The sequence below is a fragment of the Mastigoproctus giganteus genome, chromosome 3 (genome assembly GCF_048544385.1).
Source record: "Mastigoproctus giganteus isolate SK-2022 chromosome 3, ASM4854438v1, whole genome shotgun sequence".
Classification (NCBI taxonomy): domain Eukaryota; kingdom Metazoa; phylum Arthropoda; class Arachnida; order Uropygi; family Thelyphonidae; genus Mastigoproctus; species Mastigoproctus giganteus.
Window position 1 is genome coordinate 254,540,302 of NC_143577.1, and position 26,213 is coordinate 254,566,514.

Genomic DNA, 26,213 nt, shown 5'->3' on the forward strand with positions numbered 1-26,213 from the left:
TTCTAGCAACTCTATATCCTTGCTGAAATCAGGCCTACAAACCTGTTCGCAGTTTTCAAGGCATGGCCTGACCATTGCCTTATACAAAGGAATAATCACCTCTTTCTCCCTACTAGCAAAATTCCTGTATATCATTGACAAGACCCTATGACCTACTCTGGCAGCTTGTCTGCACTACTCAGAAAACTTCATATCTGACTGCACAATTACCCCCAGATCTTTTTTCATTCTCTACCACTCTCAGTGTAGTACCACACAGTTGGTACATTTCTCTGGGGTTACTTAGACCCATATGCAGTATTTTGCATTTGTTAATGTTAAACTTCAGTTGCCACTTCTCAGCCCATCTGCCCAGCTTTTCTAGATCTCATTGCAGTAGGATACTGTCATTAACAACCCTGCCAACCTTTGTATCATCTGCAAATTCAGAAATTAACCCTGATATACCTTCATCAATATCATTGATAAATATAGAAAGCAACAATGAGCACAACACTGAACCCTGGGGAACTCCATTAATAACATTAGTCCATGAAGAGCAGTGTCCATTGATTACCACTCTGTCTTCTCTCACTCAACCACCCTTTTATCCATTGTAGCAACTTTCCCTGAATACCATACTGCTCCAATTTGTATAGTAATCTTCCATGTACAACAGTATCAAAAGCTTTCCTGAAATCCAAGTATATAATATCAAGTAAATAGATGTCAGATGAACCGATGAGATTCGTGGCAGAGAAGAAAAATGCATGGGATGCATATAAATTATTAGTCGACACAGAAGCCTATGGTTGATATAAGCTAGTCAGTAATCAAGTCAGAAAGGTGGTTAGGTAAGCAAAGCCAGATTACAATAAATCTTTGGCAAAGGATGCAAAGAATAACAGCAAAGTCTCCTTTAGTTATATAAACTCTAGAAGGAAGGGGATGAATCAGGTAGGTTTTAATGCTAGCAATAAAGCGATAAAAAATATAAAGATATATAAAAATAAATATGATTGATTTAAAGGATTGTCCATTCTAATTCAAAAAGGGGACTAAAATAACCATTGTGTGGTAGATCTGGTGGGAACACAGAAATTTATTAAAGGAAAGAGATTAAAATTGGCCACCTTGTTATTAGTAATTTTATGTAAAAAGTGAATTCTCTCTCTCTCTCTCTCTCTCTCTCTCTCTCTCAAAGATCAGTTGGCAAGATTCTTTACAAATTTTGCCAACTCATTTAACCCATCAGCAGTCATCAGAAAATTTAAAATTCTTCTTTGCAAGCTAAAATTTGAAACGTGAGAAAAAAAAATAAAAAAAATTCAAAATTGTAGTAAAATTAATTAAAAATAGTAAAACATATTTTTAATTAATTTTTAAAAATGAAAACTTCCTTTAGACTGCAAATTTTAAAACCATGTCCTCCAACCTACACTTGTCAAAGATAGATAGTACTAGAGCCATAAACAAGGTTCTGTACAAGAAAGATCCTAATGAAACAGTGTCTTTTCAATTTGAAAAGACAGTTTCATTAGGATCAATTGAGCTAAACATTTGAAAGCCTATTGATGGTATTTTTAATATTGTATTATGTGTAAAGAGAACTCTAAGACCTTTGTAGGAATTAACCTTAGTTGATAGAATAGTCATAGGATGTAATTCAAATGTGCATACTGAAAAAGACACCACACAGCATTAAGAAATGGTAATAAAAAAGTTATTATTTAGATCCCAGGAATAGAAAATGTTTATAGCTTCTTGCAAGATTGAAAATGAACAGATAAAGTCATTAGCATAGGCTGAAAAAGTCACACCAGAATTCTTAAGAAAATAGGCTAGATCATTTATGTATAGACAAGAAAAAAAGTAAAGGTTTAGAGTGGAGCCCTGTGTGTGTGTGTGTGTGTGTGTGTGTGTGTGTGTGTGTGTGTGTGTGTGTGTGGTGGGGGGGGTTAGATTCCAGCATTAAGAACAGCAGAGACCAAATGCCATTCATTGAGACTCCCTAATGTCACTGGTCAGAATAAGTATGGATCCGACGTAATTGAGATCTTTGAATTCATAAGAAAGTTTCTTGCACAAAAAACTGGGACATTGAATTCAATGCGTCTGATAAGTAAGTGATGGAGCTGCCTGCCAATCCTTAATTCACATTGTTACATAAGATGTTTTATGAAGCCCGAAAGGTTTTGACACACTGTAAGATTGAAAATTTTTGCAAGTGAATTTAATATAATGATGGAATGAAATAGTAGAGAATATAAGAACTGAGTGCACAAATAACCCTTTTCAAAAATATGTAAGAGTTTCCATCAGATTTGTACAAGTAGTCTTCTTCTTCAAGTCCTCCACAGAACCAATTCAGGTGAGGTAAGGCTCATCAATTATGACCATAGGGGTAACAATTGCATCTAAACGAGTAATTGTAATTGGTCCTGTTGTGAAAAATTTATAATACAGAAAATTCTACATCAATGACAATGCCATGTGGAAATTTTTTAATGATATGATTAAATGTGAACTGGCCAATCTTGTATTATTAACCATATTCCAAAATGGTCTTAGGTCTTTCCGATAAGCGATTGAAATGATACTTAAATATTAAGCTAATTAGGGAGTTGTTGAACCAGCAAGGGTAATTTAGATTTTTAACCTACTGCTAGGTACATAGAAATACTTAATATCAAGAAGATTAGCAAAAAATGATTTAAAAATACAATTTGATTTTTAAATCATTTTTTCTACAAGAGAAACTGATTAAAGGTGAAATTAAGTTTTTCCATGATGTTGAACTGGGGGGGGGGGAGAGAGAGAGAGAGAGAGACAAGATTATTTGTTGGAAATTAAAGTTGCCTGTTATAGTGATGTGAGTAGATGGCATAGTTTCTGTTAAACTGGTCATCAATGTTATTTTTAGTGGTTTGGGTTTTCAGTTAATGGGTCAATATATTCAAATTCAAAAAAAAATTATATCTTAATAATTCTTATATTATGATATAGAATTTGTACAAATTACATGCATATATGCACTATAATAATCTTTTATCTATAAAAGAAAAAAAACAGTTTGTTTTTTTTTTTTTTTTTTTAAATTAATGGCTTTCTCAAATGGGTCAAAGTTGGGAACCACTGATTTAAACTATGGTTAATAGTGGAAACAGTAAGAATGAAACCAGAGCAGCATAGATAAAAAACAATTAAAAGAAGTAATATAGAGCTTGATTTTTTTAAAAGACAAGCATATAAGAAATTCTTTTGATTGCACTGAGGGCACCTGAACCAGGCAGCTTCAAACAGTGATGCCAGATGAAAAATAAATCCCCACCATGACTTCTTGGTTGTATCAAATTGCTTGAAACTGAGTGACGCTCTCTGGGATTGAGTCAGAAAGCCAAGTGGCAGTGAATGCTAGAATAATTAAGTCACTGTTGCTTAAAATACCATCGGAATTTTGATAATATAGTAAAACATTGCAGGCAGTGCAAGTGGCTAACTGGTAAAGATGGCAGTAATTGCCATGGATTGTTTTCAGGATATTTAGAACTATATTATTGAGCATCAGTAATACTTGTGCACCAATTATGTAATTTACTGAGGTAAATGGTGAATCAGAGTACCAGGAAGATGCCAACGAGCTAAATCAGAAATGGTAGCAGAACCTTTGGATTCACATAATATGCAATGAGAAGAGTACTGCTATGAACACTGCATTTTAATTTTATGAATTGAAAAATTAATGTTAAAAACTTCCTGGAAGAATCAAGGATATATCAGATAAAATGTTGAAGTAACCTAGGAAATAAAAATTGAATTTTAGTAATTGACGATGTCAAATTTTGCTTTCTAAAAAATCAGAGATTAGATTAGATTTTAAATCGTTAGATAGTCGGTTCTTATTAAATGAGGTATGGCCTTCAACTAAGTGCCAGAGCTTGAAAGAACCTGAGCATATAATGATTTTAATATAGGAAGTGCAAGATTTTGAAGAGGCATTATTTAATGCTTAATGTTCAGTAATAGATACTTTGATTAAAAATTTTGAGATTAGGAGTTATACAGTATGGGCAGTAGATGCCAGTAAGGTTTTTATCACACGTTGAGTTATCAGTACATTCAAATAGCAAGGAAAGCAGAATAGTGACTTTGGAGTCAGGAGCAGAAGACATGATTGTTAACCGTCGACGTGGACTGTGATAATGTGAGACTCTTATACAAGAATCCTTATGATTCTTGATTCTCTGGGCATGTATCATCACCTGGATCTAGTTGAACGTTCCTGGGATGTTTGGAAGAAAACTCAAAATGGAAAAATGTGTTTGCAGTCAGAAGATTAATTGTCAGAAGAGATGACTGAAGATAATCAGGTCCTGGTTTAATCAAAATTTTTATTGCAGAGTAGGATTCACTGCTTATGTTAGATGATAACCAGAAGGGGATTGTCTTTCAACTGATAATCAGTAATTATGCAAGAATTTACTTGCATTTTCTGAGAGAATCCCAATTATCAGTGAACTTAACCACTGCTCATGTCAGTTCCCTAATTATTTACTCTATGATTCCTTTCATCTCAAAGGTGGTATTTTTGCATATTTATGTTCTGATATTCCTTTTCAGAGATTTCCTAAGTTGAATCTCCTTATTTGATCTTCTCTGGCTTAAAATCTCTATCTCATTTTCTCAAATTCATCTGTTGCTTCTACGTATTTTCAACACTAGGAATGCCTTGACTTACTTTTTTCGAAGCTCTACTTTCTCCAGTCTAACTTTCCAAACAGTCAGTAACTTTCCTTGGTGATTTTAATGTTCGTAACTCCAGTTGGCTTCAATCCAATGAACAGACACAATTTGGCCTCAGTAGCCCTTGTGTCGCTGAGCCCAATATCAACAACAGCATTGTAATGTACACAATTTACTCTTGAAAGTGGAAAGCCTGGTTTACCACTTGAGAGTGGTAAACCAAGCTACAACTGCATATGTGGCAATAGGCAGAATGACATCCTTGTAGTGAGTGGTTGTTTTTTGACCAAAGCTCTAGTCATGATGAGTGGTTCTGGTTATTATACCAGCAATTTTTTTCAATTTATCTCATAAAAAAGGATAAATGAGGATAGACCATCAGGCAGTTATCTGTAATTAATCCAAGATATCTGGTTTTGGTGACATAAGGAATGCCTCTGTTAATGGAGTTCTGTTAGTGGATAAAGAACCTTTAAATACCATCATAGAAGTTTTGTGTGTTGATATTTTTAGTTTTCTTAGCTTTAGTCCATTCTGATAAGTCCTGTAGGATCTATTTAGCTTGTGTTTCTATTGGAGTTAAGATAGCAAAAAAAGACAGGATAGTTTGTGTATGCCATTGATTGATAATTGTCCTATTGTTTAAGCAGCCATTGATTTAAAACCAAATTGCAGATTAGTGGACCAATTATGGAACCTTGTGGGCAACCACAAGGTTCCATAATTGGTTCCATAATTCGGTTCTTGAGGATGTCACAGACATTCTCTCAGATATGCCAGACAAGCTGTATTTGCTACCTGGGAGTCTAAAACGCTGATGGAACTGATATTCGGGCGACACTCAAGTCAAGTGGACCCAATTTCGGCAAAGTCCGGACGGTCTGTGACAGCCAAATCCTCTGCTTACACCTTCACGATGGTGGGACTGTTAGTAATCCTGGGTATAACCTCCATGCACAAGTACATGGTGGGTGACCACCCAGGTGTGAACCAACGTAAGCAGGGGTCGAGGTGTGGTGCCCACACCACAGGGAACGCCGCCCCTCTATGTTACCAGACAGTACTAGGTGGTAGATGACTCTCATCAACCAGTGAAATACTACCACTTTGCTTATTGGAGGCTTGAAGTGGTGGAACCCATGTTTAGTCTCTAGAGCTAAGTTCCGGTCAATCCTTCCCTATCTCTTCCATCATGCAGTATGATTGATGACTTTTGAGGTTATGATGAACATCGTGGCGAGATCCAATATTCCTTACATTGAGGGTACAGCTCTAAAACGGTGTTCGCAGGCCGGCCGCTAGTTAGTACACCGGACCGAACCTATTGGTAACTCTCTAGGAGGCTTCCGGATCAACTAGTGTATAATCTTGCTACCTCTACTCTGCCAGATAGTGACTGGAGGGAGTCCGAGTAGTGTGTATGCGGGGAGCATTGTCGAGGCCACGTTATGTCAAGGATCTGGTATATTCTTACCACATGTACACCATATCCAAAAATTTCATTACTTCGTACAGCATGTCCCACCCACTTTTTCTTACTATTGAATACACCATGAATTGTCAAACTAATAGAGCAAGCTTATCTGCGAAAAGATCTAAACCTCCCAAGGACTTCCTAATTCATTTCACAAATATACGTGGTCTCAGTTCTAATCTCAACGATGTCCATTTTCACTTGCAGTCTGCCAAACCCCATATACTTTTTCTGACAGAATCTCAGTTATCGGTTGATTCAGCTACTGCTCATCTCAGATGCCCAAATTATTCGCTGTATGATTCCTTTTGCCTCAAAGGTGGTACTTGTGCATATGTCCGTTCTGATATTCCCTGTCAGAGACTTGGCAATTTGGAATCTCCTCTCTTTGATCTTCTCTGGCTTAAAATCTCTCTACCTCATTGTGTCAAATTCATCTGTTGTCTCTACCGTTCTCCCAACTCCACTAATCACTTGGAGCTCTTTGACTTCCTCTCTTTGCAACTTGACTTTCTCCAGTCCAACTTTCCTAACAGTGAGGTAATTTTGCTTGGTGATTTTAACGTTCACAACTCCAGCTGGCTTCCGTTTTCTAGTTACACCGACCCAGCAGGTCGAGATGTTGAGGCTTTTGCAATTACTAATGACCTAGCACAGATTGTTCATTTACCTACAAGAATACCGGACAATCCTAATCATACAGCCAATACGCTTGATCTTTTTCTCACAAACAACCCTTCTAAGTACAAGGTCGAAGTGAGAGGTCCTTTAGGCACTTCAGATCACAACTTGGTGATTGTCTCTTCTCCAATGGAACCTTTATCTCATGGCTATTCCCAACCTCGTATTGTTTGGCATTACAAGAATGCAAAATGGGATGACCTGCGAGACTTCTTTTCTTCTTTTCCTTGGTCTGATTACTGTTTCAAAACTTCTGATGTCAACGTTTGCTCAGATCGTGTCAGTGAAATTATTCTTGCAGGAATGAAATCCTTTATCCCACACTCCACTTTAAAATCTCGTCCTTTATCTAAACCTTGGTTCTCAAACAAATGTGCTAAGGCTGTCCAAGAGAAGAATGTTGCATATCGTAATTGGCTTGTTTCTAATTCTTCAGTTTCATTTTCTTCCTACACCAAAGCTCGCAACAATTGTAAAGCAGTTATTAATCAGTCCAAACTAGAGTTTTAACAGGCTAAGAGTAGAAAACTTGCTTCTTACCCTAATGGTAGCCGAGCATTCGCTATTGGCCACAACTTTTGCCCATCTCTGCTCCCACCTCTGTCCAAACCAGATGGTTCTGTTGTCACTTCAGCCAAGGATAAAGCTGACCTGCTAGCATCCTATTTTTCTTCCAGCTCATGTATTAATGATCTTGGTAAAACACCTCCCACCATTCCCAACACGCTCCATTCAATGCCTCCTGTGGTCTTACGTTAAAAGGATATCAGAAGGATTTTGATGAATCTTGATGCTAAGAAAGCTCCAGGTTCTGATGGTATTTCTCCACTTGTTCTCAAAACCTGTGCTCCAGAACTTACTCCTATTTTTTGCCGCCTTTTTTCACTTTCTTATTCCAAAGGTGTTTTTTCTTCTGCTTGGAAATTTGCTCATATCCAGCCAGTTCCTAAAAAGGGTGACAAATCCCTCCCATCCAATTATCATCCCATTGCAATTACTTCTACTCTTTCTAAAGTAATGGAGAAATCAATTAACCGCCAACTCTTAAACTACCTAGAAACCTTTCGTCTGATCAACGATTGCCAGTATGGATTCCGTCAGTGTCGATCCACTGGTGATATTCTGGCTTATGTTACCCATTTATGGACTAATTCAATGGAAAGGTTCGGTGAAACACAAGTAGTTGCTCTTGACATCTCAAAGGCTTTTGATCATGTTTGGCATAAAGGTCTTCTAAACAAGCTTCCATCTTATGGTTTGCCAACTGTTTTTAGTAATTGGTTATCCAGTTTTCTCTCTGATCGCTCGCTGAGGGTGATGGTAGATGGCTCTCTGTCTTCTAACTTCTCCACTAATGCCGGTGTCCCCCAAGGTTCAGTTCTTTCCCCCACTCTTTTCCTCTTGTATATCAAGGACCTTCTTCCATTGACTGGAAATCCTAGTTTTGCCGATGATAGCACATTGCATTCAACTTTCCATTTTGAGAAACCTTGCCCTGCTCAATAAGTTTAAACTTCTCGAATATCCACTAACAATGTCTTAAATGTCGATCTCCGTGTAATTCTTCAGTGAGGCAAAGACAACTTAGTTGATTTCAATCCTTCTGAAACTCAGTCTTGTCTTATATCTCGTAAAAAGGATTCTTCTGCTCCTATGCTTATCTTTAGTGACACTCCTATTTCTAGGCAAAATGATATATCTCTTGGGGATTATCCTGACTTCTAATCTCTCTTGGCACAAGCACATTACATGTGGGACTGTTAGCTTCCTCTGCATCTAAAAAACTTGGTTTTCTCTTTTGCCTTCGGCGTTACCTTTCTTCCAAACAGCTGCTCACTCTGTATAAATCGCAAATCCGCCTTGCCATGGAATATTGTTGCCACATCTGGGGTGGTGCCCCCAAAACCTCTCTCAGGCTTCTTGATTCCATTCAGAAGAGGGCAGTTAGGTTAATTAATGATTCATCTCTAACAGAGTCTCTCTCCACTCGCTTTCTCATAGACGCACTGTTTCTGCTGCATGCCTCTTCTACAGATACTTCCATGGGCACTGTTCTTCTGAATTGGCTTCTATAATTCCCGCTCTCTCTTTCAAAACAGTCCAAACACGTGCCTCCACCAGCCAACATCCATTTACTGTCCAACACTTCAAACCCACAGAACCAACTTTTCATCTTCCTCATTTATTCATTAAACTGCCTTTTCTGGAACAACCTTCCTTCATACGTATTTCCTGAAAATTACAATCTACAGAAGTTCAAGTCCAATGTCAACAAATATCTTCTTTCGTCTTCTCAACCTCCAACCCAAGCACGGTACTAAGTACTATAGGTTCTAATACCTCTCGTGTTTGGGGTTCACATTAAAAAAAAAAAAAACCCACAATTATTAGTAGTAGTGGCATGTAATGCAAGAAAGCAAGTGTATGAGCTTATGCAGCTCATACACTTGATTTGTCTATAACTAGCCTGGAAGTTGGAAGCACCACAAATGTGGTGACTATCTGAAAAATAACTTCTCAAAGTCCCATATGAAGTGCCAAAGGGGCGGTTTAAAGATCTAGGACATTGAAGGGTGTTTTCCCATCAAAAGGAGTCAAAAGCACCCTTTAAGTCAACCAATATTGCTAAGTAGTATTTGTTACGTGTAAGTAATGAGTTTCATAAAGTGAAACAGAGCGTCTTCAGTACCAACCCAGGATGAAAGACAAGTTGATTTTCAGAATACAAATTATTTTCAGTCAATAAACTAATAATATGGCAAGACAAAAAAAATCTCTCAGAAACATTTTCTAAGTTACTTAGAAGAGAAATAGGTGTAAAAGAACAGGGGTCGCCAGGTTTCAGGAGAATTTTCACAATGGCAGATTTCTAGACTGTAGGGAAAGATCTTAAGTGCAGAATTTGTTGCATAGCTTAACTAAAATACGTTGGAATTTTTATGCAGTTTAATTATGAATATACCTTCAATAAGGTCTTTCCCTGGACATTTATTGGGGACTTATTTTTGCAATTGCCCAGTCAACTTCAGAAGGTGAATGTGGTAGTGAGGTTGTATTATTGAGATACTCCATATTTAATTGTCTTGTAATTTTGTGACTGGAGAGATCTTCCACAGGATTATCATATAAAAAAGCAGAGCATATAAAGCAATTCATGCCTATCCATTCTAATGATAGAATGTCTGTCCATTTTAACATTTCTATGTTATTGAATGGGTTGAGCAGGCTCAGTGCTGATGGGATTCTTCCTCTTGCTCAGATTATAACCTGAGGGAGCATAAATTCAAATTGAGGAAGGACAGTTGTAGAATAGATGTTCAGAAATTTGCCTTCAGCCAGCAGGTCATCTGTCGTGTAAGTTGATAGCTTAAATAAATTCAAGGAAAAACTGGACAAACTTTTGGAGTGAATGTTGTGTGAAATGGGGTTTTTTTTTTTTTTTTTGCTGAAGCTCTATAAACTTGCTGTCTTGCATCATATCCTCTACTAATGCTAATGCATTAAAAGTAGACTGTTTTTAATTTCCCTCTGACCAATTTGTAAACCACCCTCCAGGATATTGATTACCTTGTTCTGTGACAAAAGATTTCCAGGTCTCAATTATTTTGAAAAATAGCCTTTGCATATTGTTTTTTAAGAGTGATATACCGTTAGTGAAATTGTTCAATGTCAGTCACAGGCCAGATACTGTGGTGAAGCTGATAGTTTACGTTGCCCATTGAATCAATTTATGTAAATTAGTTAAATTTTGGTTCCATCAGGAAATAATAATGCTTCTTTTAATTTTCTTTTTAGTAGCTGCCAATATTCATAAAATTATTGCATTTTATAATGTAGACACTAAGAGAGGAAGGTCAGAAGATGATAACGTTATTGCTTTAATTATTACTTTAGTTATTGCTTTAATTAATGCTAAAATTATTACATGTCAGAAGTTGGCAGAGTAAGTGATAAGGTTGAGAAAACTTTTTCCCCAATGAACTTTTTTTTTTAGTAGAAAATCAGATGGTTTTTTTAAGAATTGTTGTAAACTGGAAGAAGGAACACTAAGAGAAAAGCCTAAAGCACGATGATCAGAAGTTGCCCAGCCCATAAAGACATTCCATAAACCTACAAAGTGAACCATGTTAAGGGAGACCAGAGAGACATCAGTGTTTGAACTGCTCAGGGAATGAGAAGTAGTGTCAGATTGATTCAAAATAACTAAATTGTGATGAAGGATGAAATTCATCCAAAAGTTGTCCTCGTGTATCAGTAGATGAACTAAACTAAGATTGAGTCTTTGCATTGAAGTAACCACAGATAATAATAATTTAAATACACTAAAGCAATAACTTTAATATAGGTTTAAAGTCAGCATATGGAGCACATTAGATGGAAAAAAGATATGCAAAGCCAAAAGTGTCAGTAATATAAATATGGATCATAAATTGGATGCATAAACTAGAAATCACAGTTACATCTAATGAATAGTTAAAAATAATTATGGCTGATCTTGGATGATCATGATTGGCCTGTATAATTCTGTATAAATAGGAAAAGCCAATAACTTTTCCTTTAACATAATGATAATTAATATGATTCTTGAATGAGTTCAATATCAATTGACTGTTTAAAAGCAGTGCGGGTTGTGTGATTGGATGAGTGAATAAGAATACCCACATTAATTGTTTTAGTGTGCATTCTAAATATGATTTATATTAAAAAAAAAAAAATTAACTCCAGGTTAAGATGTGTAATGGTGGTAATAGGCTGGTCATGTGTGTAGACTTTGCGATGACCAAATGAGTGCCTGTGATCTGTCACACAAAAAGAAAGGTGTGTGTCATATTGTTGTTCATATTCAGGGTGCTGTGATCCAGTCTGTGTGCAAGCTGAGTGAAAGTGGACAAGTGAGTGAGTGAAAATTGTAATCTATCTAATATAATTTCTTGCACCCTGAATATATATGAAGTATTTTTTAAAAAAAAAAAAAAAAAAAAGTTCTTCCATGAGAAAGTATTGGCAAATTATGTACCAGATACATAATCCAGCAGGCATTGAAAATGTCTTTAGATCATGACACCATGATTGTTGTAATGAATAAAAATCCTTTTTTTTTTTTTGAAAGTCATTTATTCATTAGACTATTGCAGATACAGAAATTACTGGTCTGTCACAACTAAAATAAGATACATAATTTTTTGATTCAATAGATTTTCATTCATGACTGAATACACCACCAATAGTGGTTCCACTGCGTGTAGTATTTATTGATGTATCCTACAATAAATCCAAATTGAAGGTTTTTTTCATAAACTTAAAAATTCTTTTTCATTCTCGAAATTCAACTGTATGTTGAAATCACCAGAAAATATAGATAAACAATCCAATAGTTCGATTAATTTTGCTCCTTAATTTGAATAAGACATTACTTTTTTTATATATGAATTTATAGATGTCTGTTACTGCTGTCCAGGAGTAACATAAATTGCAGACACAAAGATGGGTTCATTATTGAAATTACACACATGATCCACAAATGTAATCGTTTTTTTTTTTTTTTCTGTCACGTGTTGTGCAAAGATATATGATGTATTGATAATAGTTGAATCTGGGCTGATATATAGCTACACTGCCTCTACACATGTCGTGTCTCTTGTATTGAGTCACAATGAAATGACAGTGGTACATGATTGTTGCTATTACCCAAGTTTCATTCAAAAGTAATATTTGCTCTGTTGTAGGACTCAACTTTGATGTCTCGTACATGGCTACATAAACTTTGTACATTCATTGAGTTTATTGAGAAATCTCTGTTATGAGGGAATCTTATAATTCACTTTGTAGAAATGTTAGGTTATTCTTTTTTAAATGATCTATTTCCATAGAGTTTGACATTACTCATTCTCTTTCCGTGGTAATGAGAAATCATTACAAGGATTGGTTATACAGGATGTCTCAAAAATATTGGTACAAACGTTTAGGGGAGGTAGGTAACATCTAAAGGTATGTGAATCGCATAGGAACCCATAACCGGAAACGTCACGGGAAAATAGTAGAAAAGAAGCAGAAAAGACACAAGACAGTAATTAGTGGCAAACATTTATTTGACATAATATTAACAATGGAGTACGAGATGGATGCATTTCATGATGTTACGACACATTCTCGAAGGTTCCACCATGAGACGCGATGCATGCGTGACACCGACGCAGCATGGATTGGCGGACATGTTTGAACACACCTGGAGTTTCTTTGATAGTGGCAGCAGCGCAGGCAATTCATACACTATAGATTTGAGGTCCCCCCCCACAGAAAGAAATCAAGGCTCGATAAATCAGGTGAGCGTGGGGGCCAGGCAACGGGTCCACCACGGCCAATCCATCGACGCCCGAAACGCCTGTTCAAATGGTCACGAACACACCTTCCATAATGGGCAGGCATCCCGTCATGTTGAAACCAAATGTTGCATCTCACATTTCTGGAACATCGTCAAGTAACCCTGTTAGAACTTGTTCAAGAAAGATCCGATATTTAGCGGGGTTCATGCGGGATGGTAACAGGTATGGGCCGACTAAGCAGTCACCGACCATACCTGCCCAACATTTATTGCGAAACGATGTTGTGCTGCATGGGGGCGCACACTGTGTGGGCCCTCTGCTAATCCATACACTAGGTGCATGTCTGCCAGCTCACAGTTCGTATATCGATGCATGCTCTTTGTGTGGCAACTACTGCTTGAATGAGTAAACCAGAAATTTTCCCTCTCGCGAACTGATGAACAGCGCCGTGCACCGACTTACGGTGATGTTTCTGGTTATGGGTTTCTATTCAATTCACATTCCTTTAGATGTTACCTACCTCCCCTAAATGTTTGTACCAATATTTTTGAGACACCCTGTATATAAAATCTCCAATGAGGTCACATGAGATAAGACTACATATACAAGTTGCTGTTGGTGATTTTTCTTGTAATCCATCAAAGGTTCATCAAAGGTTCCCCCTTGAGATTTATGTATAGTTAAAGCAAATGCAGGTACCAAAGGAAATTGAGTGCATCTTAACATCACTCGTCTATTATTCTTAAATGGAATTGTTATCGGTCATTTAACAATAGGCACGCATCCATTGGGTATATATTTGTCTTTCATATATTGTTTATGTTGCGATTGAAGATTGTGCCCTTTTTTTTTTTTTTGGGAAATTTCATCCATTCTTGTTTGACAGTTTTGTCTCCTTTGTACTCAATATATCCTAATGAACCAATTGCACCATTTACCATTCCATGTACAACATCTATATTTGTGATAAAATGTATGGTTCCCCCTTTAACAACAAAAGTATATATGGGAGATCCACTGTTTCGGTCATTGCCATTTTATGAATTTTATTTCTCATACTCCTCAATTGTTCTTCAGAATTATATCCTTGATACACATCCTGGGCAACAACTTTTTTCGTTCCTTTCTGAGATGAAACATAGTTATGTCATTAATATCATTATTCTTTAGAAACAACCTAATACCATTAGGTAATGCTTCTCCATTACCTATTTTTGTAAATAATGCCAAGAACTTGCTATCAGACTGTCGCACAACTTGTACAAGTTAATGAAACTGTGACAAGTGCCATAATATCAGACCGACCAACGAATTCTTTAAACAGTTATATATAGCTGTAATTGGTGTATACAGGAGGTAATTGGTGTAAATCTCCTATAAAATATATGTTCATACCTCTGAATGAGAGTTCACGAATTTCTGTTATCTGCTTTAGATGCATATCTATAATCAATAACAATTCTTCACTTATTGTACTAACTTGATCAATTATAATTGCATATACACGACGAAAGGCAGCTCTTTATTATTGGAGGGTTTTGTTAGCAAGTGGCTGGTTATTTGACAGACAGATATGCAATGCAGAATGAACCATTGTACTCTTGATAGTTACTACAGCAACTTTCCCCATAGAGGTACATGTGATGTATGCATTGTGTATTTGAGAAACGATAATACGTTTTTTAAGTGTTCAAAGTGGTATGTCTAATTTCATCACTGACAGTTCTAGATTTATGAGCATTTATATGTAATATTTTACAAGATTCAAGTGTAGACTGAGAACTTAACTGTGAAGCTGGATATAGTGAAGAAGAGAATAAATTGAAATTATTCACAAAACTTTCTAGCGATGACCAACAAACTGACTTAAAATAAATTTATTAAAATAAATAAATAAATAATATCTACACAAAATACTAAAACAGAGATAAAATAAAAGCATTAAATACAATAAAATATGGATAAAACTAATAAAATATACAGTAGCTTTTGAGATAAAGTGCCTCTTCATCAGCTAAGTCATTGAATGGTGTACCGCAATATATATATGTTGATTACAACAGCAAAAGTCAACCAAGCATGATCATGCATCACGAGTCTGGTGTCGGTAGAGCAGAATTATGTGCACTTCATGATCGCCAGCACTCATTGCACTGCAAAACAGTAGATTCCATAATGGGGTGCAAGTGCACTCCCCTAGTGCGATTCATGATACTATTACAGCTAGCTGTGTTCAGTGCCTCGAGCCAAGAGTGCTGGCAGTAATCACATGAATAGTCAACAATTTCAATATCCTGTCAGGATCAAGATTGTGCTGCTCAATCATGCTCAGTGAGCATAAAGCATTCAAAGTTAGCAGTTCGAAGAGCCACCTCATGTTCAGTAACCCAATCTTTCAATCTCCTGTCAGACTCACCTACATAACACCCCCCCCCCCCCACAATCCAAACAAGTAATGCGGTATATGAAACCACTCCATAGGAGAGGAGGAACAGGTGTTTTCACCTTAGAAATAATAGACTGTGATTTCCTCCCCGGAAGTTGCACACGTCATATATGGTGGAGATGCAAAATCCTAACAAGACGTTCTCGTATGCCCGGATAATAGGAGATGTAGGCAGTAGAAATAAATTCATTGATACGAGGAGAGTTAGATTGCACAATAAATTCGTGATCCTGGAGCTCACATCTATCTAGAACCTGAGGTGGATAACCGCAATTTGAAAGCTCCACCCTAATTTTGGAAATCTCCAATTGCCTGTCACCAGTCAAACTAGAGTGCATCCAAGCATAGGAGAATAAAGTGCAAACAGTGCTACACAAATGACCAGGGGCACGTGCAGACCCATAATTGGTAAATTGGCCAGCACACAGTGGCTTCCTAAAAACAGAAGTTACAATACACGAACCCATGCGTCGGACTAAAACATCCAAAAAAGAAGAGTATTTTCGACGTCTAGTTCAATCGTAAACTAAATGAAAGGTGACAGGGAATTGAGATATTGCAGCAGTTGAGTTTCTGATCCCCGAGGAAGAATGGCAAATATATTACAACATAACGACAGGGAGTGATAGGAACACATAAGTGCAAGAAAACCTGACTCAAGTTCCTCAGTGGTGATATTAGCCACGGTAGGACTAACATTGGCACCCATAGCTGTGCCCTGTATTTGGTGAAACAGTCATTGAACATGATCATGCCCCCCCCCCCCATTAAACACAGATTGAGAGCAGTCAAATATCGTCCATAGAGAGTAAAAGGTTCTGTCTCCCAATATGGTATCCCTGCTCAAAAGACGTCTCGCAGAGGCAAAACTGTACAACAGGCTATTGCCTGTGCGAGTCGTATTTTGAGCTGGGATCATCATTTATGCTATGGTGATAATTCTGATCACTATAACACTGACCTTTTCCTCATCCTTCACAAATATCCTCAAAATATGTCGCCATTTTCAGCCTCGCATTGCTTTACACAAGTGGAAAAATGGAATGATCCACTTGATTTATGTTCTTCCTTTCCTTAGTTGGACTACTTTTTTTAAATCTTCAGATACTAATATTTGCTCAGCTGTGCCAGTGAAATTATTCTTGTGAGGATGAAATCTTTTATTTAGTTGAAGGATGTAATGGTGAATTGTGAGAATAAACAATTTGATAAGTAAACTACGTGTTTTTTTTTTTTTTTTTTTTCTTTCTTCATAATTTAGCTTAGTTTAACATTTTAACACTACATCAAACTAACCGGACATTTTTGAGAACTTTGCATCTTCCACGGTAAAATTACATATAACTTAACAATTAAAACATTAGTAACATTGCTGTCAAAAACATCACATCATCCACCCATAAATATGAAAACACTTTTCATTGTGTTCTATCTCAAAACTTCTTGTTGGGCAACAATCTCCAGTATAGATGCCATCAGCATCTTTTTAAAATGTTTTTGATGTGAAGCTTGCCTTGCAAGCTTCACATCAAATATGGCATTATTTGGTATATGGGTGTTATATGTGCATCTCAGACATGAATAATATTTACTTGTGTTTTAGAAATCTAAACAGCATTGCATAATGTACTTGTATCTATATGTCTATATGGGTATCCCTTGGGCTGTTGTCAGAATTTGTTGCATGAAAAATTTTGGGCGGTGTTCCAGGGCAATATCATGTACCTTGCATAATGTATTAGTATGTCCTCTTGAACTATTGTAAAAATATACTAAGCAAATTTGGTCCAAGAAGATGTATGCAGAAACTCAGCTACTTTTATTCTTTTTTTTTTTTTTTTTGAGCAGTATTTGTTGTATAGTACAGTGGAAGAAAGTCAGAGTTTTTCCATATGAGTTTCCCTCTTCTTCTAAAGTATCAATCCAGCAGGCCTTTGAATTTCTACAAAGTGTTGGCCTCAACATGAAAGAAACTTATTCTGCTTGTTGATACTTTTTGCTTGCTAAAGCAAAACTTCAAATTCAGGTTGTTTCTCTTACCAGCCTTGTTTTTCAAATGCATCTGTTGAAATGAAGCAGTATGTATGTCCATTCTTAGTGATTAGATAAGCTGTAGTAATATTAATAACATTCCTTACACAATTCAATTTTATCAACCTTAAATACTGCACACAGTTAGCAACAATTAAATTGTCTGTTTGATTTTTTTTTTTTTTTTAATTCCTGTGTTGAAATAATATAATATGATAAATCCCAACTCGATGAATAGGCCAAACCCACACTATAAAGCATATCACATATCTTAAAATATGCATTATACAAAACCATGTATTGTATATTTTGATGCCTTCCATTAGAAGGCATCATGTGTTCTGATGCCTTCTAATGGAAAACCGTTCTGTATAAAAATTTTGCAGTTTCTAAAAGTTGGCAAGTATGTAGAACATATGTCAGTAGGAAAAGGTTGTATGCTTGATATTGTTTGTCTGATTTGCAGTTCTGTTAAGAGAAAGGGGCTGATATAAGATAAACAAATATAAAAGAAATAAAATAATAAATCTTCTTAATGATGCTGATTATTTGCTATTATGGTTATAATGAATCTTTCTCTTGTAGTTATGATAACAAATGCTGCAACAGCTCAGTGAACACCCATTGTTTGTTCAGCACATCTTTTTTATAGTGGTTGGGCCTATATATTGGTTTTAGCTTGTTTAGTGATTATTCTTTAGTTTTCTCATTCTACTGACATAAAAGTGGTAATTTCCTTTTTAAAAAAAAATTGGGAATTTTCTTTTTTGATGTATGTTAATTGCTATCAAATTTGGATTTCTTATATTTAATCAGACACTGCTCTTGTGCATTTTCAATATTGAATCTGACTATCAAAGGACAGGCAGTACAGTTTTGTGATTATTTGGATCAGTTTTATAGCAGTATTTTTCATATTTCTATAAAAAGTTACATTACTATTATGCTTAATGAAAGGAGAATTAATTTATAAAGTGGCATTGTGGAGGGAGAAATAAATAAAACTGGTAGGAGTCAAAATAACTCCATCAGTTATTTATTTCCAGCCCAGTCTCTCTCTCTCTCTCTCTCTCTCTCTCTCTCTCTCTCTCTCTCTCTCTCTCTCCATAATGAATTTCATGTGATATCATTTAAATAATAATTTAATAATTGAAAACCTAACCATTCTGATTTTTATCTTTTTCACTCTATAGACATTAAATTTAGGTAGCCTACTTTTGGGATTTAGTTACACACTATTAAAGCCTGTCCGATCAGCATATATAAAGAAAGGCAAGAAGAAAAAAGAAATAACACTCGCTATTGGTGTAAGTTTTAATGTTTTGGTATTTTGACTTATGAAAATAAAATATTTTAATAATTTCCTACCGTGAATGCTTTAAATGTGGGCTCATTATATTTTTGCATATATTTTTAAAACTGTACATTATATTTAATATATTATACATATTTAAAAATAATAACTTTGGTGTTATTAAATGGACAAGTTAGTGCAATTGCATCATATTAGTACATAGTGAACTACCAAAGTAGGTGAAAAGGCATAGTTTTTGTTATATCTCATGTTGTGAAAACCTTCATGAGTTGCCATGATATTGTACTACCTCAAACAAGCAATGCTTCATCAATGGAGAAGATTAATGTTACCTATTCTCGGCGAATATCACCACCCAGAAGGTACAGTTTCGAGGCTTATTGGCCTCTCTTCGGAGGTCAGGTAGATTAGCATTTAGCATTAGTAGAGGCATATGATGCAAGAAAGCAAGCTTATGCAGCATCAGCCAAAAAAAAAAAAAAACTTCCACTTCACCCCTCCGTTCGTTCAAAATACCTGTTGAGCTGAGCCTTAAATTTATTTAGGCTATCAACTTCCACAACAAGGGATGGAAGTCCGTTCCACCAACCAACCACCCGCTGGCTAAAGGCAAATTTCCGCACATCTATCCTACATCTATCTTTCCTCAATCTGAATTTATGCCCTCTCAGGTGATTACTCTGAGCAAGAGGCAGAATCCCATCAGCATTGAGCATGCTCAAACCATTCAAGGCTTTATACACCTCTATCAGAGCTGTATAAAGCCTTTATACACTGTAATTTGCAAAACTTAAGCCTTTCTTCGTAAGAGCAACCCTTTGTTCCATTCACTAATCTTGTTGCCCTTCTCTGTACTCGTTCCAGCAGCTCTATATCCTTCTTGAAATGAGGTCTCCAGACCCGTATACAGTCTCATGGTGTGGCCTGACCATTGCCTTATACAAGGAAATAATCACCACCTTATCCCTGCTAGAAAAATTCCTGTATATCATTGATAAGACACCATGAGCTACTCTTGCAGCCCGTCTGCACTGCTCAGAGAACTTCATATCCGTCTGCACAATTACCCCCAGGTCCTTTTCATTCTCTACCACTGTCAGTGTAGTACCAGGGAGTTGGTACGCTGCTCTGGGATTGCTGTTTCCCATATGTAGTACTTTACATTTGTCAATGTTAAACTTCATTTGCCACCTCTCAGCCCATCTGCTCAACCTTTCCAGATCCTATTGCAGCAGCATAGCGTCAGTAGTGTCCTTAACAACCCTGCCAAACTTTGTATCGTCTGCAAACTTGGACATTAAGCTTGATATACATCATCAATATTATTTATAAATACAGAAAACAATAATGGACCCAACACTGAACCCTGAGGGACTCCACAAATAACATTTAATCCACGATGAGCAGTGTCCATAGATTACCACTCTCTGCCTTCTCCCCCTCAACCACCGCTTTATCCATAGCAGCAGTTTTCCTCCAATGCCACACTGCTCCAATTTGTGCAGCAGTCTTCCATGTGCAACAATATCAAAAGCCTTTCTAAGATCCAAGTATATAATATCAAAGTTATTCCCTGCATCTAGTTCTTTTGTGACTGCATCATAGTATCCAATCAGATTGATCAGGCAAGACTTCCCCTTAACAAAACTATGCTGTGTCTGAGCTATAACTGAAATCTTGTCTAGATGATCCTGCAGTGCTTCTTTAACCAGTGCCTCCATTAATTTTCCTGGAACAGAAGTTAAACTCGCAGGTCTATAATTACTTGTGTCAGCCTTTGATCCTCCTTTGTGAATTGGGGTCACATTTGCACATCTCCAGTCTATGGGTACCTCGCCTGATTCCAAGGAAGCTCTCATAATTATGGCTAAGGGTTTGCTTACTTCCTTTGCTGCCTCCTTTAATATAACTGGATAGATCCCATCCACCCCAGGTGCCTTTCTTGTGTTTATCTTCAATGATTTCTCCTCCACTTTCCTCTCAGTTATTACAAGATTATCTAGCTTACTACCAGAGTTGAATACACCTCTGGCATTCCCCTTGCTGTGAATGTCGATGCAAAATATTCATTTAGTTTGATAGCTACCTGAGCAGGATCATCAACAGTTGAACCATCGATATCAAGTGGACCAATCTGATTCATCCCCTCCTTCTAGAGTTTACATAAGTAAAGAACTCTTTGCTGTTTTTCTTTGCATCCTTTGCCAAAGATTTCTCGTAATCTGCCTTCACCTGCCTAACCTCCTTTGTAACTTGGTTACAGATCAACTTAGTCTTCTGTGTCATGTGTTAATTTATGTGTATCCCATGCATTTTTCTTCTCTGCCATATGTCTCGTTAGTTCATCTGACATCCATTTAGACCTAAACCTTGAACAATATTTCTTAGTTGGATGTAAAGCCTAGTAGCTTCCAAGATAAGTTCTTTGAATGCTTCCCATTTTGAATTTGCTGTTGGTAACATCATCAGTTGGTCCCACCGTATAGAATTTAAATACTGTCTCAGAGCATCATAGTCACCTTTACTCCTGATGGTAGTTACCTCTTTGAGTAAATCCCACTTCAGCACACTGTGATCACTGCCACCTAGTGGTTCCTCTATCTGCAGATTCTTAATGCATGAAGAATCACTACTGATAATCAAATCAAGAGTATTACTCCCTCTAGTTACCTCCCGAACATGCTGATGTAGAAAACAATCATCCAATAAATCCACAAAAGCCTTGCTAGTGTGTGAGTGACCAACCCACAAATTCCAATCAATATCTGGAAAATTAAAATGCCATTTTTTATTATTATACTCATCAGAGTCATTAGGCCGATACCCAGTCAATACCTGGGAAATTAAAATCCCCCATTATAAGACTCTCTGATTTACTGGCCTACTCTATTTCCCTGTACAGTTTCTTATTATACTCATCAGAGTCATTAGGCTTATAGCACACTCCTACTCTCAATTTTGATCTCCCAATGCTTATGTCACACCAAACTGACTCGACGCTGCACTGTCCAGCGATGTCGACTGGTTTCACTTCCTTGGATTTTATGTGTTTCTTTACTAATATCATAACCCCTCCTCCCTTCCTATCCTGTCTATCCTTTCTGTAGACATTGTACTCCCCAAATTCCAGTTCTGCATTCCTTGTATCTGTGTGACACCATGTCTCTGATATCCCGACAATATCTGCCTTTGATGTTTTGGGCAATACCTCAAATTCATCAAATTTATTTACCAAACTCCTAGCATTGGTGTACATGCATGTATACATGCATCTGTTCTTTTTCTTAGCCACCCTAACGCAACCCATGTGTTTACTTGTACTGCAATGACTTCCAGCAGTCTCTGAAATATCCTGCATCTTGTTACTATACTCTGCCTTAGTCTATACTATTGTACATAATCCGACATCTCTCATATCATGGAGTTATACTTCATAACTTGGTTGTCACTTTTTGTGGGCATTTAGTGACTGAGTTGTCACAATTGCCCACACAGAGAGAGAGAGAGACCAATAAGCCTCGAAACAGTGTCGTCTGGGTGGTGGTATCTGCCAAGAATAAGTAGCATTAGTCTTCTCCACTGGTGAAATGTTTCTTATTCAAGGTAATACAATATCAGGGCAACTCATTTTGAAGGTTTTCACAATATGAGATATAACAAAAATGATGCCTTTTCACCTACTTCGGTGGTTCACTACATACTAATATGATACAATTGCACTAACATCCATTTAGTGAATCTTTCTGTAGTTTGAGGCTTTAGCCCAAAAAAAATTGTCTTTGGGGTTATTTTATTAATAAATAGACAGTTATTATTAATCAGGGATTTCAAATCTCTAAAAAAAGCTGAGGTTGCCAGGTTTAGGGAGAAGTATATGAATAATAAAGCAGATAAAAGGACATAAGATAATGAAAATAAAGCTGATACATGAAACTAAACAATGGACGGAATAAAGCTGTTGTAGCAATAAAGGAAACAAAATGCATAAAATACACTAACTGCTAATGCAGGTAGAAGGTTTCCAGGCTGATCCACTAAGAACTGATCACCAGTTCAGAACTGATCACCATCCACTAAGAACTGATTCACCAGCTGAATGAGACTGTGGGCTTGGGTAGAAGTTTTTATAATTAATAATATTTATAGATTTTTTTAAAATGATAATTGAGATATTAAATTGAAAATTTAGTAAAAACAAGTTTAAGTTTTTTAGATAATAGAGGATCCTAAAGTCATTAGGTAATTAGCATTGTGATCTTGGAGATGTAATGTATTTCATACATTATACCTTCAAGATCACAATGCTAAATGTATATCATACATTATATACATTACATAATGTATAAAATTTGCATAGTTAAGGACTCATATATTGTCTACAAAATAGAAAAGAATAAGTCTTCAGGAAAGGCGTTTTTTTTTTTTTATTGTCAGTAGAATACAGGTGTAGACTGGCAATTATACATTAGGCTGGACTACCCATGATCATGTCTTTAATTTGTAGCTATAAGAATATCCCTTCGAATATGTAATTATGGAATATATAGGTTAAGCCATGTATTCCAATAGGTTTTATCACCGTTTATGGCCTATGTCAGGGGTCGGCAACCTTTTTTGAATGAAGAGCCATTTTTTATCTAATTAAAAAAAAAATAAAAAAGAGAGAGAGAATTCAAAGAGCCGCACCTCAGCTCAAGCTGGGAGGGGGGGCAAGAAGTTTTTTAAGAAGTCAAATAGAGTGGGAAGGTGTTTTATTAAAAAATATATAAAGTTTGAAATATTATTTATTAATACTGAAAAAAATGCAACAAATATCCAATTAGATACGAATTAATGTGACTTTTGCTGCTGAACTTCTCGAACGAGTCTCTCAACATCAGACGAACGTGCCGTAATTTTCATCTTTAAACTTGTTGAGAGACTCACATTGTTCAGACTGTTTCTTGATTTATTTTTAGTATAGTTCATGTTCGAAATATTAGCCCACAAAAATTCGTCAAACCAAAAACCAAGGGAAGTCCAAACGCAAATACAGTTGGACTTCCCTATAACGAATTCGATAAATCTGGCGAAAAAATTCGTTATAGAGAAATTTCATTATACAGAGAATATCTTTTTTATTAGAAATTGTTATCTAATTAGAAAATGAAAATGAATCTGCATTTATTTTTAATGTATTTTATTTCAAAAACATACTTATTTGAATTACGTTTACACAATTTTTGCCGGTAAATATCACAAATTAAAAAAATCTGTAATTTTCGTTTGCACAGTACAATTAAAAAAATTGTCTGATTCTCAAAGAAAACCTCACATTTGTTCAGAGCATTAAAAACATTGTCAGGAACATTTTTCACAAAACTGTAGACCCATACGAACCGTTTTAAAAGCGTTAATCATTTCTTCGCAAGTTGGCTTTTCTACAGGTTGTTCTGATGCTCTTCAGCATCATCGTTAATTTCTTCGTGATCATGGTCGCGTTTAACACTGTTCAGCAGTATTTCATCTTCATTTCGATGTTCTGCTGTGATCTACATAAACATAACTATCCATTGTTATTTCATTTTCGATGTTTCCAGACGATTCTAATAATGTCCAAAAGTTTTTCAGTTGTGAAAGGGGCAGTTCATCTTGTTCGTCCAGTCGTTGTTCGACTTCTGTATTCAATGCAAATCCCGCTTTCAAAAAACAATTTTGAATAGTGTATTCAGTGACATCGTTTGTCCAAACTTTTGCCAGTTCAGAGATGCAATCTCTGAGGTTAATTGTTACCTCCAAGTTTGTATTTTCTGATAACGCATTGACAATCTTCATTATTATTCTCTTTCGATACTGAAATTTAAAATTTTTAATAATGCCTTGGTCCATTGGCTGGAGTTTTGACGTTACGTTTGGTGGTAAAAACAACTTTGCACTTTTAAGTTTGGCAGAAATATTGGCAGGATGTGTTGTCAGCTACCAACACGATTTTCCTTTTTTCTTTTGTTATACGCTTGTCTAGTTTTAATATCCATTCTTCAAAAATATCACTTGTCATCCATGCTTTTTTATTAAAGGTGTAGTCAACTTCCAAAGATTTTGTGCCTCTAAAACATCTTGGGCTTTTTGATATTCCGACAACTAAAAGTCTTAATTTTTCACTTCCTGTCATATTTGCTCCAACTAGCACAGTGATTCTTTCTTTGCTTTCCGCCAAAACATTTATCATCCTTAAAAGCAAGTGTTCTATTCGGTAAACATTTAAAGAATAAGCCCATTTCATTAGCATTAGAAACATCCTTACGCTCAATATCCTTCCAAAATCTTCTTTAAGGTATTGTTCCTCCAACTGTTGCAATCTTCTTTGCTTACATTAACACTTTCTCTACAAATAACCTTTTCCACAATTCTGTGGCGCTTCTTAAAGTTATCTAGCCATCCGGTGCTCGCATTAAATTCTGTATGTCCAGGGGACTGTGCAAAATTTCAGAGCTTGTTGCTTAATTATTAGGCCCGATATTGGGATATTCTTTTCACGTATCATTTGCACCCATTTTAGAACAGCTTTATCAACATCTTCGTATATACACAACTTAATTCGCTTCTTGTCTGTTCCTCCTTCAATTGCGTTTAAAATTGATTCTCAATGTTTTTTAAAATCGTAGATAAAATATGGCATATCTGCAAGCAGTTTTCTGCTTGCAGATATGCCATATTTCTCCGCAACATCTTTTTTCTTAAAACCCTGGTCAATATCATAACAATCTTTGCTTTATCGTTAATACTTAAACACTTTCTCTTCGACATTGTTTTTGCAATTGTAAAAATTACTGGACTGCAGCTCTTGCCGATACATACACCGCAAACTTTGCTGCACTGGCCATATAGTGAATTGTTCGTACCGCCTACTCAATGACGTTCGCTTGCCGAATCAACAGTATCACTCACTTTGAAGAAATATACGACTTTGTGAATTTCTTTTATTCCACTTTCATTCATATATATATATATACGAAAGAAAATTTATGATTAATGCATGCTGTATGTTACTTTTCAGAAAAAAAAAAAAAAAAAAATACAAGAGCATTAGCCTATGTAACTGATGACGAAAGAAATAAAAAAAATAAAAAAAATTCATTCATGAAACCATCTACTGGGAGTCCAGTTAGACGAGAATGGACATATATAATGATTGACATGAAGGTCACGTGGTAGAATTAAGGTGAGAAGCGAATGTCACTC

At 36.1% G+C, this 26,213-nt stretch overlaps 1 protein-coding gene across 2 annotated transcripts in view; it reads left to right on the top strand.

Annotated features, from left to right (window-relative positions):
• The window catches only part of psidin (phagocyte signaling impaired), a 513,704-nt gene that overhangs the window by 459,743 nt on the left and 27,748 nt on the right, over positions 1-26,213 (top strand). For both annotated transcript variants that reach the window (XM_090371034.1, XM_090371035.1), the window contains one exon: positions 18,871-18,984. In XM_090371034.1, the coding sequence (XP_090227160.1) occupies positions 18,871-18,984 (114 nt within the window). The remainder of the gene's footprint in view (positions 1-18,870; positions 18,985-26,213) is intronic.